The sequence below is a fragment of the Cygnus olor genome, chromosome 13, assembly GCF_009769625.2.
Source record: "Cygnus olor isolate bCygOlo1 chromosome 13, bCygOlo1.pri.v2, whole genome shotgun sequence".
Classification (NCBI taxonomy): Eukaryota; Metazoa; Chordata; class Aves; order Anseriformes; family Anatidae; genus Cygnus; species Cygnus olor.
Window position 1 is genome coordinate 10,636,366 of NC_049181.1, and position 16,528 is coordinate 10,652,893.

General features: G+C 51.4%; 1 protein-coding gene across 3 annotated transcripts in view; it reads right to left on the reverse strand.

Annotated features, from left to right (window-relative positions):
- LOC121077352 (gamma-aminobutyric acid receptor subunit gamma-4) overlaps positions 1 to 16,528 on the reverse strand; it is a 46,410-nt gene that overhangs the window by 12,041 nt on the left and 17,841 nt on the right. For all 3 annotated transcript variants that reach the window (XM_040572557.1, XM_040572559.1, XM_040572556.1), the window contains 2 exons: positions 14,325 to 14,473; positions 14,056 to 14,123 (listed from right to left, as the gene is read on the reverse strand). In XM_040572557.1, the coding sequence (XP_040428491.1) occupies positions 14,056 to 14,123; positions 14,325 to 14,473 (217 nt within the window). The remainder of the gene's footprint in view (positions 1 to 14,055; positions 14,124 to 14,324; positions 14,474 to 16,528) is intronic.

The following is a 16,528-nucleotide window of genomic DNA, read 5'->3' on the forward strand; positions in this document are numbered from 1 at the left end:
CCCTCTGAACACAGGAGGTGGGGAAAGCCCACTCCTGCATTTGAGTGCTCTGTGTTGTCCTGGGTGCTACTTGGACACAGAGACACGTCTTAAGTGGTGAAACAGTGAGATGGAGCCCTTAGGTGGGCAAAGAAACATTAGCACAGCAGGGACAAGATTAGGTAGTGGGAGCCCAAGAAAATGACATTGAAGGTGAAATCTGACTTCATTCTGCTTGGGGCCATTTTCTTTTCCTTGCCAGCTGTTGGGGACAAAATAATACATTTGACATATTCTCCCCCACCCAGACAAACCCTGTTTGAGCCAGTATAAGCTCACATTGCTCCTCCTCAGGAACACCTCTGGCGTAGGAGAAAGCAACCAAAACTGCAATGATAAATCCAGGTTTGACGCCACCATCATTTTCACCTCTTAACTGGAACAACCTGTGAGAGCTCAATTCAGAGCTGGCTGCTCAGGTCAGAGGCCCTGCTGTGAAATTCAGTAGTCAGGTCTGGGATAACCAGTGCTAAAGTCCTGGGAGAGCTGAGGGTCAGATATCCCGGGGTTTTAGCACTTGCTGTCAAGCCCAGGCTTTCAGAAGGGATCAGCATTAAAGAGCTCCTCTTGTGCCATTGATAGCCTGCCTTTGCAAAAAGCGCAGCACACAAGTCATTCAGCTCCTCTGTAAAATCTGAGCTGTTATTGTCACTGTCCTGTCGTTTGATCTAATTTTGGTGGCTATTATAAGCACAGTTATACACGAGGAAGAACTTATTGGCTGAGGTAGGTGCCTTGCCTTTATGCGAGGAATCCTTTGGGAGATGTTGGTATTTACAAATGGATTTTCATTCAGAATTAGCCGAGGCAAAATTTATACACGCATGCCCTGGCCTTTGGGCATCTCACCAATAACTCCTTCTAGCTATTATTATTCATAATTCACTGCCTTCCCTGGATGGCCAGTCCTCTGACCCATGGATACCGTGCTTGCCATATTCCTCTTCCTTCCGAGGAGGCCTCTGTGGACACCTTGGCTAGTGAGGGGGGCACTCTGTGGTCGTATGAGGACCTTCTGACTTTATCTCCATGCTCTCTTCAGGAGACTTACATGGCTGGCTGCAAACTGCCCAAAGCACCAGCCCTGGGCAACAAAAACAGTTTGGAGAGATGCTTTTTCTTTGCACAGATCCTGCCTCAGAGGTCTCACATACGCTGTTTGAATGAGATGCACTCCACAGAGCTACACACCCAGAAAGCAACCTGCTGCTCTCCTAGGGACTTGAGGGCAGGATGATTGAGGGCTCAGCCCCTAAAACTTATGGAAGGGCTGTTTCTTGAACTCCCGCACCTGCAGGTTCTCTCTGTCACTGCTTCATGCTCAGGCATCAGAAGGAGACTTCTCTATACCTCAATTTCCCCATGTGGAAAAAAGGCTATTGTAAAATACGCCCCCAACATTACCATACCATCTGCTGTGCGGCACATGGAGGCTGTTAACTTCTCTGTAACAGCATGGGCTTTTTAGTTCTTTCAACAGAAGGAACTAGAGAAAGAAGAGGGATCATTGTAAGAGTTAGGCTGTGCCATTTGGATCACATGTGTAGTAGCACGCACATGTTGGCATGCATGCCATCTTACACCAAACTTCAGTCATAAAATAACACAAATTGCCAGTAAGGCAAACGCTGAAGACTGCCTACCCTGAATACTATCACGTGAGTTTATCTAAAGCCAAGAAACACCCTGCAGCATCAGCATTGCTGGCTGTGTGGGCCTGGATCCAGCTCAGCCTTACAGCATGTCCCTGCTGGCTCTTGGTCACCCTCATCACCTGGCACTGCCGCACGTCACTGATCAGTCCTCGTTCTCCTCATGTGGACGGCACAGATGCTGGTGGAAACCCAGTTCCAGAAAAAGGTAAAATTCAAAACATTCAATTAAAAAAAAAATCTGTCCTGTAAAAAAGCATTTGGGGAAATAAGGGGGTGTCACATAAATACAGGAATATTTAATCTTGAAAAGAAAAAAAAAAAGTCTAAGTGAAAAGCTATGGAATTTAATTGTGAAAAGTCATTTAAGAGAAAAAGCTGACATTTTCATTCCCAGCAGTTCTACTTGGGATCAAGTCCCACCCTGCATTCAGAGATGATGTGAGTTAGGGCCATCCAGTTTCAGACTAAGAGCTTCAACTCACAGGGTTAGCACGACACAACCTGAAATCCGCATTTTGTATTTTCAGGTTACCTTGTACACCAAATAAACACAGTTGTACAGTGCCAGGAGATCTTGTGTTGTGTAATTTGCAAATGGCTCAAAGGAAGTTTGTGTGTGCAATCCAGCTGCCACCCCTAAAGGGTGCAATTGATGGGGTACAGAGGAACTGGCACCCCATAGTCCCCCTGTATTCATCTATGAGATTCTTCTGTTTTCTTTAAGAGCTCAACTTTCTGACAAATGCCAAAGAGAACAGGAAAGCCACAAGATGAAGATGTCTTCCTAAATAAGGATAAAGTTACGGATTTAAAGATTTTTTTTTTAACTTCACTTTCATTTAACAGCAACAAGAAAACCTCCAAATAGAGGAGAGAGAAATCTGGAAACAGGTTCTTTCATTTTCCTCTACTTGAGAGAAACCTTGGAAAAATCCTAAATAACAGCTAGGATGAGAGATTAATATCCTAGCCAGTCTCATTCTAGCTTTTATTGTTCTGATATTTTTCTCTGTTCGTGGCGCCCAGTTCCCCCTGCACCTCCAAGCAAATCCCTGGTTGCAGCGCAATAAAGCAGGCTGCTTGCCTGGGGAGCACGGCGAGTATTTCGGTGGGCTGATGTGAACCTGGTGGGTCCGTGCTGTCACTTGATAAAACACTTGCTAAACAAAACAACTATTTTGTGTAAACCCCTCGGGATGCTGCAGTTCAGCGAAATCTCAGGAGTTATTGGAGGAGACCCAGGAATGGGATATATTTCCTTCAAGGGCTGGTGGGTGTCCCTGCACGGCTCAAGGCAAGTGAGGAAGCTTCTCCTTCAGGCCAAACCTCCCCACCCACACAGCCTTGCGCAGGCGAGCGTTTTCCTCTCCACGACATCCCACGCATCCCTCCCCGCCTGCAAACAGATCTAACGGCACCTGGGCTGCTCACCGCAGCCAGCTCCACGTCACGGGGAACACACAAAAAAGGTCTAGAGAAACTCTCCACACTCTGAGAACCAAATAAAATAACCTTATTTCAGAAAACTCATCGAATGTGGTGCACAACTTCTTGTCCATGCAGGGTGTGGGCAGACGCGTGCTGCTGGCATGACACACGCAAGCACTGGTAAAAGGCAGCGAGCACAAAGTACATCTGCTAACAGCACAGGTAATGCCTGCCACTGAGCTCTTCAGCAAGAGGCAGTGTCAGGCTTCTCTCAGTCCTGCCACTGACCCGCCAGAGATGTAGGACACCTCGCTCGTGGATGGGATGCCTCCCTTTCCCTGCTCCGGGCCAGGTGCTGCTTCTCAATGCAGGGTGTGCTGGAAAGGAAGGAATAAGCCTCCAGGGCAACAGGGCTGTACAAACCTCAGCGTGCAGGGAGGCTGAGTTTTGTCTTCCCAACACAAAGAGCAAAAGAATGAGAGTCTAAGTTCCATTATGCCTGCAAGATCCTCCTCCCTCCAAGTCACACCCCGGAGAGCTTTCTGACCGTGACGCCGTAGTGACTGGGGGAGCTCACAAGGACAAAAGGAGCAGAGCTCTGCTGATCTGTGTTTTCAAGGTGACACGCTGAACTTCCCATCTGTTTCACTTCTGCAACAACACCAGCAGGGCTGTCCTTGTCTGAATGTCTTTCGCCTCTGCCCAGGGAATCTCAGTTGAGACAGTGTTCTTTTTATAATACCAACTTGCTGTTAAAAAACATCACCATGACCTGCACTCTTGCCAGGAGCCTTCAAACAGGACTTGCTGTACATGCTATGCTGCCGACTGCAAACTCCCCAGTCATGGCTTGCTCACCCTTGGAGTCTCCACAGATGGGAACCAGACCGGGCTTTCAAATCCAAGTGCTGCCCTCTGAGATTTCTGCCTGCCAGCCCCCCACACCTCTGCTCATGCTGCTCCCACACACGTGCAGGCAGGGGCAGCTTTCCGTCACTGCTAGACACGGAGAGACCTACGCTTTGAGACACCCTTTCCAAAGCACAGCTCCCTGTCCTGTTAAAGCTTCCTTCACGTAAAACTGGCAACGAAGGTGAGGATGAACCATAGAGGTACCAACTCCACAATAGGTAACTGGATTTCTGACGTTCCCCAGTGCTGCAGAGCATCCAGGGCTGGCAGATTAATCGTTTCCCTGGCACAGAGTGCTCTGAGCATGTTTGAACACTGGCTGCTTGCTGGCCATCCCGCTTTGGAGTGACCCTGCTAACCAGGAAAAGCAGGCTTTTGTACCGACAACAGCCAACGACCCCAGAGTTTTTCTTCCCCCAAGCCCTTCCTCCTGAGCTGTTCCCCTGTAACGCCACTTACTGTCCTTCAGTGATGCTATCTCCTCACGTGAAACCCCCAAGACAGCTGCTGATCTCTGTGGTGCCTGTTCCTCTTTTTGTGGGAGCACAGCCTGGCACATGGAGCCCGGCCCTGTGAGCCCCAGGGGTGTGTGACCTAGACGTGTGTGTTTTAGCATCTGATTAACAGTCATTACCCAAAGGATCAAGGAAAGTCCTTGAGTCGAGACATGACATCAGCCAGACTCGGGTTTATAGAAGCACGGTCTGTCTGCACTGTCCCTGACGAGGTTATTATTGAAAAGGCAGAGGCACAGAGACGGGATGCTGTATGCAGATGGGGCAGAATTAATTACAGGGGAAGATACTGAACACTTCAATGAAGTATTATGCAAAGCACCACAGGGAAGGAGCTGCCTCCTTTCATTTTTTTCCCAGCACCCTCAGGACAGGACACGGTCTGGGTGGAAAGTTGTGTGTGAACACCTCCTGATGCACACCAGGATGCAGTCCAGTTACTGTGATCTCCAGAAAAAGCCTGGGCTGCTTGCAAAACAATGCCACACATACCCAAAGTCTTGTCTGCCTGTCAAACCTTGCTGATAAATGCTGAAATGCTCCCCACGATGCTGGGCTTGAGGCAACTGTGTGCCAGAGAAGAAAGCAGGTGTGGGGGGAGAAGAGGTGAGGACAGAAGCAGGTAGGATAATGGGAAGAGAATACCTAGCACTTTGGGCAGGCGCTCCTGTTCATTTGTCCTTTATGCTGTTGGGGTGTTTGACAAGACAAAAAGAAATTTCCTTTGAGAGGGCTAGAAGGGAAACCTCACTGCATGCTATTACCTCCCAAGGCTGCTCCTTCAGCACAGCTTGGCAAAATTCAGCCGAGAAGCCGGAATTCCTTTAACAGCACCTCCCTTTACCCCCCATCCTACTCTTCTTACTCCTTCCTCCTCTCCAGACTCCCCTCAGCCTGTAGCTCACCACTCTGCCTCAGCAAGAAGGCATTACTACCCTGCCCGTGCTCCGCCACGAACAGAAACAGCACAAATTATAATGGTCCTATTCAAACATCACACAATTTCCCACCCCCTTCCTATCTTCTTATGGGACTTTGCTTCATCTCGTAAGGCTGCACGCTCTCCAGGGCAGGGACAGCTCTCTCTGCGGACTGAAACATGCCGAATGATCTCAGCAGGGTGCCAACTGTCATGCAAAGAGCGCAGTCCCTCCCACTCCGGGCTTAGTGACTGAGAAATCCCTACAGAAGCCGTGCTTTGAGGCCAAGACGGGAAGGAAAAGGTGGCAGGGAAAGGGAGCTGTTAAGAACTTTACTTTCTCTGTGGATCAGAGCTGGGAGCATTCTCCCAGCGCAGGAGTTGCATGGCATGGCACAGTAGGGTGCAAAACCAGAGGGGGTAAGGATGGGTGGGCAATGTCAGGCACCCAAGAGACAGGCGCATGTCCCAAACCCTGATGCTACACTGTCCTCTCACCAAAACAGGTCTCGGAGGGCACCGTGCACCCCTGCTGCCCACGTCCCTAGGATGCTGTTCTTTGTACAGAAATGCCTGTGCTGGCCAGGAGGAAAACCAGTGTTGGCCTGTAAAATTCCCTTTCTAACCCTCACCCTCCAGGTAAAAATAAATAAATCAAAAAAATATCTGTGGAAGTTCTACTTCCACAAAACGGGAGGGGCTGTGCCCTCTGCACAGACCGTCACTCCTGACGCTGTTCTCTGCTGGCCCAGGATGAAGAGGCAGCGTGCTCTGCTCCACTGACTCTTTCAAGGAATTCTATTTCATGTTGTCTCTCATGCCCTCTTGCTGTGCTTGCCAGCTTTCTCTTCTGGCCCTGCCAGTTCCTCGATTTAGCTCCTTCTCCCTGCTTCATTTAGTTTGTCCTTTCTCAGTTCTTCTTTTCAGGCTACCACAGAATCATGGCCCTTCCTGTGCACGGAGATGAGATGTAACAGGCACAATATTCAGTGTTTGACATCAAGGCATAGAGAGGTTCTTGATGCATATTGCCTCTGGTCACCCACAGACACTGAATCCTGAGGAACAGCCTCTCCTGCACGTTTCTTGCAGGCAGATTTCACACCAGCTTTTTAGGGGAGATGGTAGGACGGCTTCATCTAGTGAAAAAAGTTTTGCTGAAAATAAACTAAAAGTGTCAAAACCTAAAATGAATTACCTCAACCGCATCATTTCATTTAGAAGCTTTTTTTTTTTCTTCAGTAAACTAAATAATGTTTTGCTTTACCCTTACCTGATTCACTTCAACTTCTATTTTCAAACACTCATTTTGATGCTTTAGTTAGAGGACACAATTTATCAATATACAGAAATCAAATCAGAACAATCTGAGGATACGACATAAATGTTTTGATTGTCTATAAACCCGTTTTCCCTCAGAAATGCTGAGGAACTTTGGCCATTTGTCCCAAGTGGGGGAAGAAACCAAGTGATGCTCCCCAGATGGCGGCTGTGCACCCCAGACCAGAAACCCCGGCCTCTCACCAGCACGCTGACTTTGCTCTCACCTCCTACACCTTAAATATCCAGAGCTCTCCCATGCAGAGATCTAAAGCCTTCAGCTCAGATAAATCAACCCTGCCTTAAAAATAATTCAGCCCACCAAGTGACAGCTATTGGTACAGCTCAGAGCCTATATCTTTCAGATTTGACGCAGTAGTGCTTTCCCTTTGACTTGGAGGAATCAATTTAATGAGGTTCAGAGCACAGATCAGTACCAGAATCAAACACGTCCTTCCTGGCCTGGCCACAAATACACATCTCAGTGCTGAGATGCTGAAGAGCAACTCCATCAGCTGGTACTGATGTGCTTGCAATCATGACGGCTGCATCCGTGCTCTCCTCCACGAGCTGCAGCTGTGTGGCTGCACTAAGCCCGTGTCCCACAGACACATCCAGGTGACATTCCCACCTCCCAGACATGGGGGCCATTGCCCATGCCTGTGCAGCCTGGCAAAGCCTCTTTTGATGTTCTGGCAGAGGGCAAAGCTCCTACTGAACCGAGAGACAGGTCACACTGCAGCTCAGGTGCCAGCACAGGGGATGTCCCTCCAGTCCCCTGCTCCGGACAGAGCGAGGAGAGACCCAGGTGCTGGTGGGGACCTCTGGAAAGGGAGACCCAGATGCAGCTGCTGCAGTCACGACCTCAGTTAGAAAGGATTTCTGGGGAAAAGGGTGAGGAATTACACATCGCAACACTCCCAGGTCGTGCCTGCGAGCACTCAGGCTGACTGCAGCGAGCATCCTTCCCTGCCTGCGAGGGCTCTGGGCAAAAAAAAACTTACACTAAGACTGGCTGAAGAAATGGGAGTTTTATCCAGAGGCTGGCACTAAATAAATGCAGAATTGAGCCATTGCTGCCAGCAGAAGGCCAGAAATCATATCTGTGGAAGACTTTACAGAAGCCACTCACTTAATTATGCATGTTGAGTTACCCCGCGTTGCCTGAGGTCTGGAGGCTGCCAGAGCGAGGGGCTGTGCGAGGCACCTCTTTGCCAGGGCTGATGCTGCAGTGCAAGGAGCCTGGCTGAGTACAGCCACCATCCCCATTTAGCGCCTAACTGGGGAGCACAGATGTTAATTAACTTCGGGGCTTTGCTCTCCAGAAACGCCTCTGAAGAACAGCACTTTTCCCCCCAGGAGCCAGCTGTCCAGATTTTCTTATTTTATTTTGCTCCAAATTTTAGAGGGGAAAAAAAACAGCTTTTTGTTCATCATCTCTGATAACAGACTCCTTGTGTTTTCTGCACAATAAACAGCCTATAAATAAAATACCAACATGGATGTCAAACAGAAAATATCTGGAGGGGATTAGTGTATGTTCTGGATAATAAATGGAGCCAGTTGAATTATTCATAGTGAATAAATCAGCCCTTCTCTGGTTTGGGAGCAGACCCTGAAACTTGTGGAAGCTCTTGGGATGCACTCAAGATGGGAGTAACTTATTTATTTCATTAGACCTTCTGTGTGGCTCATGATTTGTCCCACAAGTCATACATGATCGGTGCTGTTCCTCACTGGCCTCATGTTTGCCTGACCTCACCACGTGAATATGGGCAGCTACACGGGCAATGGTCCCTCTCCTGACACCCTGACACCTGGGCATGCAGGATTGGGCTCAGGTGACTGTTCCCAAATGTCAAGGAGTCAAGAGAGACAAGCCCTCTCCAAGCAAATGAGTATTTGTGAAGCCTTTATAAATGTTCCTCCAGCTCCGGCTGGGAGTTGCGCGGGGCCATCACTCAGGCGTGGAAACCAATGGCCAGAAAAAGCACCATGGCCCTTCACAGCCATTTCCCACCACTTTAAATTTCCGTGATATACGTCTTCATCACAGACCAAAACCCGACCTTGCTTGTTACACGAGTGCACGTCCCGTGCGACTCCACGGGATTTATGCTGACACCCGGCCCTTGCCGTGTGCTGGGCAGGCCAAGGGGAGCGCACGGCCCTTGGCAGAACATTGCTGCGTGCTTCAGGCGTTGCGATCCATCCCAGACGTGGGTGCTTCTGGGCTATTGCCTCCTAAACAGATGAATTGCGAAGCGTGTTTAAGTCCTTTCAGTTGAGAAGTGCTGTGGGGGGGGGAGGTAACAAATTTCCTTTACCTATAGGCTTATCTCGTGCTCCAGAGCAACACATTCAAGCATCTTAAAAAGTGAGCCATTTTCATTTCATTTCCTCCCTACTTATTCCAAAGCAGCCGAAGCTAAGTATAATCAAGACTTAAGTGTTCCTCAGAGCCAGACAATTATTACCGGTCTCGGTTTCCCCATCTATTAAGAAGAAATGAAGATATTAACCCAAGCCTTGCAGCGGGACAGCAGGGCTGTAACCCAGGGCTTCCCGCGGCAGCTCCTACCCTCGCTGCCTTCCAACAAAGCCTGGCCGCCGCTCCTCGGGATGCGGCTCTGCTTTGGCGTGGAGCTGCTGCTAAGTGCCTAAGGGCTCTCAGCGAGGGTGGCTTAGCCCTGCAGAGCCCAGCTCCCCTCTCAGAGATCTTTTCCTGCACTGCTGGGACAGCTCAGCCGATCACAGGCAGCTGCCGACGTGCCGCACGCTCCGATAACGCGGCACCGATGGGGATTTCGCCCAAAGAGCCGCGAGCCAGCCTCTCAACCACCCGCAGCTCCAAGTGGGGAGGGAGCCGTCCTTGGAAGGGGCTGTGTGGACAGCCCCAGCCTCCCCTCTCCGCTAAGCCAGCCCTGCACGGAAAGCACCTCGACAAAGAGCCCCGGGTCCCCAGGGCGGCTCGGTGGCAGCAGCCCCCCCGCGCAGCGCTGCCCCTCGCCAGCTCCTCGGGATTTACATGAAAGCAGTCAGTGGGGAGTTCTCCTCAGTCACACTGTGCTTACACTTCTAAATTATAAAGTGTGTCAAATGAGGGTTTAATTTATATTTAACAAGACAACGTTTGTAAATTAATTATTCATCAGCTGATAACGAATAAACATTCCCCCTTTTCTCGCCCCCTCCTCGCCTTTATTTCCCGGGGTTTTCACAAATGCACCACACATGCACATCTATTAAATCTATCCTGCGATACTTCAGACATGGGAAAATACGTTCTTCGCTCTCAATTTCGTTAGCGTGTTGCATGGTAACTACTGCAGCCAGGCTCAGCAGCATGAATTTAGTAGTGCGCAGCTTCTCCTTCCCGAGGAGGGAAGGGGGGATGTTCAACACGTCCAGTTGGACATATCGCCCTCCTCAGGCTCCAGGCACCCCCTCGGAGGGGGGGCTGTGGAGGTCATATGCTGCAGTAGCGGGGACAGGAGCTCAGTCCAACCCTGTGGAAATCACAGGTACTTCTTGGGCAACAGAACCTGGCCCTTGGTGAATGACAGAGACCTTTCTGTCTTTGGTATCATAAAGTAATGGGATTGAGGTGGTGCGCAACCCCAGCAGAAGGGCTGTCACCAAGTCTGGCTACAGGATTTGGCACATGAGGGCATCTCCTCTGCTTCTAACACCCTCACATGTACCGCGGAGGAGCCTCCAGCCCTGAAACTGCCTCTGATCCCGGACACCCGAAGCAGTGACAAGGCCAGTCCCTAGGTGAGAAGCATGTGTCCCTTCGCATGGGCCAGGAGGCACCACGCTCTCCGTGTTGCTGTCCTCAAGCCTCATGCTTGGATTTGTGCAAGAAAGGAAGAAAAGGACAACTGCAGTCAGGGCTCTGGAGGAATGGGTGAAGCTCTGAGCGGGACCTGCTCCATCCTCAAGGTAGGAACAGAGGCACTTCCTTCAATCCCACCCGTGCCGCCTCTCACGGACACTTCACGGATGTCCTTGGGACCGAAAGACACCCAGCCCCAGCATTTGGCAACTGCCCTATTTCTACAGAGTCATTTCCTGAGAGTCATCCCCAGAGGAAGAACTCTAGGTGCCCTTGACACCAGTTATAATCTATGGCCATAATGCCATCACAAAACAAAACCAGGAGTAAATCCCTCCAGCAAACAACCAGTCAGCGAAAAATCTGAACCCAGAGCCTCCTCCCTCGGTCCCTGATACCGCAGCCCTCCCCGGCACCTCTTCCCGCGAACACGCTCGGAGAACCAAGGAGGGTTTTTGTACCAGGCTTAGCGATACGCCAAGGACACCTAAAACCCGTCTGCATTAATGGGAATCTAATTGGGCATCCAAAGCCACGGCACAGCTTGGAAAGCTGCGGCGCTGTGGGGGGATAACTCATTGGCTTGACGTGCTGCTGGCCGGCACCCAGCGGCTGCAGGCAGCCCTGGAAGCGCTCCTGGCCGCGCACCTCCTTTCCCCAAAGGCACAAGCACAGCTCCCCACTGCCCCAGGCATCCCCAGGTGCCCCAATGCCACCCAGCCACAGCGGGTTCAAGGGCACGGGGACGCTGCGTATGCCCCTTTGGAAATCCCAGCCCATGCGGTGACTGGGACCTGATGGAAACACCAGCTTTTCTGCACCCCTTTGCTTCTCAGCCCATCCTCTCTGCTCAGCCAAGCCCTGTCCCTCTGTGGACCACAACTCCTAAACCATCTTCCTGCCATTTAACCACCTCCTTGCCTTCTTCCTGGTTACTGCCCCAGGGCTGGCAAAGAAAGCCATTTTCGCAGGGAGGAGAGAATGTAAAATCTGCTCAGCTACCTAAATGGGAAACAAGACTACCGTTCTGGTCTACAACAGATACCAGGAAATCACTTTACGTCTCTTCCCCCTCCGAACCTGCCTGTGTTCTGCTGACTCCTGAATGTTAACGTTATTTATGACAAGTGATTGATGACGGGGATGCAGAATCCACACCCGGCGCAGGACATTTTCAAATCACCTATTCATTTTTAAGGACCGGAATCAGTTTTGCATCCTGACGTGATTTATCATGTGGAGGTTGAGCAGTGGCTACGCAGGACCAGCTTCCAAGCACCGACAGAGCATCACCAGCACGAAGGCAGCCGTGAGTGGTTAACCCTTTGAGGGGCAGGGGAAGATCACAGGACACCAACATCTAAACTATACTGCTTAGATTGGAGCCTTCCTTTCACCAGTGGACTTTTTCCAGTCCTTTCAGGACTCTCCTGCAGCATTCAGCTTTGGACTACACTAGCCTAAGCTAGTAGCCACAGCCATGGCGCTGTATTTCTTAAAAGGAGAACTGGACTTTTATCTTCTACATGGCCTGGCTAAGTGTGACCTGAAAAAGATCAATGCGACACGTGCCCTCCGACGGACCTGCAGCTTACCCGAGGCTCTGTACCTGGTGCAGGCACCACAGATGCTCAGGCAAAGCATCTAAAAGAAATCTCACCGTGGGCTCTGGAGAGACCTAGCTCTGAGTCAAATTCTGGTTCCCTTCCCGTGGAAATGTGCATTGCCACGACTGCAGCCAGTTGTGACCAGCCCCACAGGACCCCACAAGCCCTCAACGCCCATGCCCAGCAGTTTCCTGCCCTGCCCAGAAGCTCCTTGCTGTGCTGGGTGCACTGACACCTTCCCCAGGTGGGGAGGCTGTGGCTGGGTAAATCAGCTCTGGGCAGCAGCACTCTCCCCGCGATTCTCTGGTGTCTAGTAAGGGTCGAGTCCTCGGAGGGAATCGCTGTTCTCTCCACCAGTTTTCACAAAATACTGGAGAAACTGAATATGCTCGAAACCCCTGCTGCACCTGCTGCCAGATATGGCTGGTATTAGCCCGGCGGATCAAAAACCACTGAAGGGCTGGGATGGATGTACATACGTGCTCACATATGCATCACCATGGCATAAGCCTTGTTTCTTAGGAAACCAGCATAGCAGCAGTGTCTGGTAGCCCCGCTTAGGAGAAGGGATAAACTCTGGATGCAAGGATGGATTTTCTAAGCCACTCTCTGCTCCCTGCACAGTCATGAGGAGCTCCAAGAGGAACGGAGTTTCCAGGAGGGGTGGAAGAGGGGAAGGGAAACAGATGAGGAGGAAAGAGGAGGCATGAGGATGTGCACTGTGGTTTGGCTTGGTTTTCTTGGCACATCCTTGGGCGGTGCAAAGCAGGTGTCTGTGGGCACCAGGGATGGCACCCACCCGGCCTGGGCTAGACCCGCATGCTGTGGGTCTTCTCCCAGAGACCAGGCCCACAGGAACAAAGACAAAAAGGGCTGCTTTGAATGCTTTTTGGAGTGAAAGTGGCACTATGTCTACAATGCCATTCCTCCATCCCCAGACAACTTTGCTCAGTGGAAATTTTCTACTTGGAAAAATAAAATAAACATATACCCATCATGAGATTATTTTTTTTTTTTGGCTTAAGAGAGGCTGGTTTCGTTTCTGCTCCATTTTGCATGGAAAGAGAGCCTCCCTACCCCACTGTCCTATGAGCCAAAGCTGACAAAAGTCAGCTTTGTTTCCTGCTAGAAAAGATGAAAAATGACTTCACATTGAAAACAATAATGGAAGTTTCCTGTTAAAAAAAAGCAATCAACAGTTGCTGTCGTGGCCTGGAGGCTCTGCAGAGCAAAGAGCACCTCTGTTGGGTACTTCCAGAGCTCCCAGTGCAGCAGGGGCCTGAGCCGCACGCAGAAGCCATCACAGGCGTGGTGGCATCAATCTAAGGTAGCACAAGCAGAAGCAGAGCTCTTGCACCTGAGGCACCCTGCTTGCACCTCCCAGCACCACAGGCTGGCCTGAACACCCAAATATTGCACCTTCCGACCATTGCCACAGCAACCACTGCTCTCTCTCCCCCAGCTATCACAGCATCGCCCTGCGCACTCCCTGGGCAGCACGGAGCCAGCAGGCAGAGGCATCCATCCATGTGTCACTGGGGGAGGACGCAGAGCATCTCTTCCCCAAGCCTGTGATGATGTCAGGGTCACTGAGCTCACCGAGGGCACCCAGAGACCTTGCCCCTAACCTGGGGCGGCCACCAAGCCTTCCTAGCTCCAGCTATCAGCCTGTCAGAGCACCTCTTCCCGAGGGAAGCAAACAAATCCACCTTTTCTTGCAACACCACCACCTTTGCACCACCACGACATGCCACCACCAGCGGTGGGCCAGCTGCCCCCACAGCCCGCGCTCCAACCCTGCAGCAGGGGTGCCACCACTCACCATCTGGATGACAGACACCGGCCCGATGCTGTTCACGTAGATATCCACGTCGATGAACGTGGGCTTGACTGTAGAGAAAATAAAAAAAAGGTGTGGATGAGCTCGGGGCCAGGATCACTGGCTAGTGAAGGGCTGAAGGCCAGGGGAGATGTAGGTGAGCATCAGGGAGCAGAGGGGCTCCATCGGATCAAAAATCCCAACTACAGCAGCCACAAAGGCATGGAGAACATGGGACAGAGCCGGGCCAGGCTGTCAGTGGGGACACTTACTGCCAATGTCGGGCCTCAGCTTGTTGTCATAGTTCTTCAGCAGTGAGTTGAGGATCTGCGTGGCATCAGTCTCCTGTGTCTTGGGGGTGAGGACCCAGGTTTTATTGATGCTGAGGTAATCGTAATCATACTCCTCTGTGCTCTCACACCTGGAGCAGAGAGACAAAAGGAGAGAGACATCACTGTGACATCTCTCTGGTGTGCTGTGGGAGTGGGGGCACAGCTGGCTTTCAGAGATACTGAAGGGGGGAGGAGGATGCTGAGCGCATGGAGCTCAGGGATCTCCTCACAGCGATGCTCTAAGACACCTTACCTGGCACCTTTGTTCACTTCACAGCCCCCAGACGGGGGCTGCCTGTTAGCTCCAAAACCTCAGCTGCTCTCACTGCCGCTTGCACCTGAAGCAGGGTTCAGGTCAGTGACCAAATAGCATTTTGGGGGAGCAAAGCATTTATAATAAAGGCACTTCAGAGAAAAGGGGTCCTAAAACTACCAAGCAGACAGCATGCACGTCTGGCTCGCCAGGCACCCAGCCATCTGCCCTGCACAGATCCTGGGAAATTAAAGCCTTATGCAAACTCCTCTGCCCTCGGGCCATGATCTGCCACAACCCATTCCCTGTGCTCACCAACCCTTCCTCTCCAGCCAGCTCGCAATTAAAGATGCTCCACCTTTCTGATCGTCCAGTTCCAGGCCAGAAAAATTGTGTCCTCTTTCAGACACAATGTACTGAGCAACAGCTTCTCCCCCTGCCTTTTAAGTATGCCCTCTCCAAGCCGTTTGTGCCTCTAGTTTTCCTAAAGGAGTTTTCCTACACCCTCTAATTAAATTAGGTCCACATGGTCACAGGGGAAACTCCAACCACCTGCCACCGATCTGGGCAGCTCGTTCGCAGGATCATCCCTGGAAAGACACAGCCATATGTGGGAGAGGATGCCGAGCAATCCTGCACCCGGCACCCCCCTCAACGTCTGCCGTGCCGACGTGTCACCTGCTGCAGTGCCTGCAAGGGGCTCGCAGTGGGAGCTGCCACGTCCCAGCTGGAGCCTCGCAGCGCCGAGCAGGCACCGCGGGTACACGGCTCCCTTCGGCGCCAGGGGAGGCAGAGCCTGGCAAAGGCGCTGGGAGAGAAGAGAAAGCATTAAATTGACACGTTGCAGTTAATTTATCAGAAGCTCCTCTTCTAAACCCCCAGATGAAAGTTGCTTTCACAGCCACTTTAAAACTCTTCACATCTCCCCAGCTTTCAGGCGCTGGGACGCGGCCCCTGGCAAGGGCTGGGCTGCGCACAGCTGCCTGCCTGCCACCGCACGTTAGGTGTTGGTACATCAGCCTGTTGTTTCCCCTCTGATTGCATGCTGCACTTCCTAACGAGGCTTAAGGAGTCTTAAGCAAGGCTGTCAGGATGTGCTTCCCTATCTGAGCGGCAGCGCGGGCTCACTGCCTTCCAGATGCAGCCGAGCTCCTCGGTGCCCGGGGGCAGCAGGAGGCACAGGGACCACTGCTGCGCCCACCCCAAACCTGGCCAGAGCTGGCTTCTGGGGACAGGAGGGACACGTCTCTGCCCCCAGCCCAGCAGGGGAAAGCCAGCCTAGCTCCTTTTCCTCGCTGCCTCTAGCAAAGTGGGAACAACTACAGCAAAACCTCCTTTCAATGGTTGCTTGACCCTACTGGTAGCCAGCCCAGGACAGGTTACCTGCCGGCACTGAACTCTGCCTGTCCTGCTGTCCCACCAAAACCCAGCTCGTGCAGCCCTAAAGGCTGTAGCAGAGCTCTAAACATCCCCCTGGGGCTGAAAAAAAAACAGACTGGTTACTCTGATCTTAGACTTCTAGATTTCCCCCCATTTCTTGTTGCTGCTGAACACCCTGAGGTTTGGAGTAGCATTTTCAGGGAGTCACATTCCCATTACAGATGCAGTGACACTACCAAAGATATGCCTTTTTTGCTAATGCAGCTAATCCTGGGCTACTAAACCCCACTAAGCCATTTTAGCATAAGCAAGCCAGCTTTTGCTGGAGAAAATATGCTTTTGCTGGGTGTATGCACAGACACACAGAAAGCAACTCTTGCTGGTCAGGAGCGACTCTCGTGCCACCCTACACAGTCCCTTGCCTCCTCCCCAGTTCAAATCAAGAAGCAAAGAGTCCAGGAGCTATTGCAGAGGGGACAAGTGAGGGACAGAGGGCTGTGCGTGTCTCTCC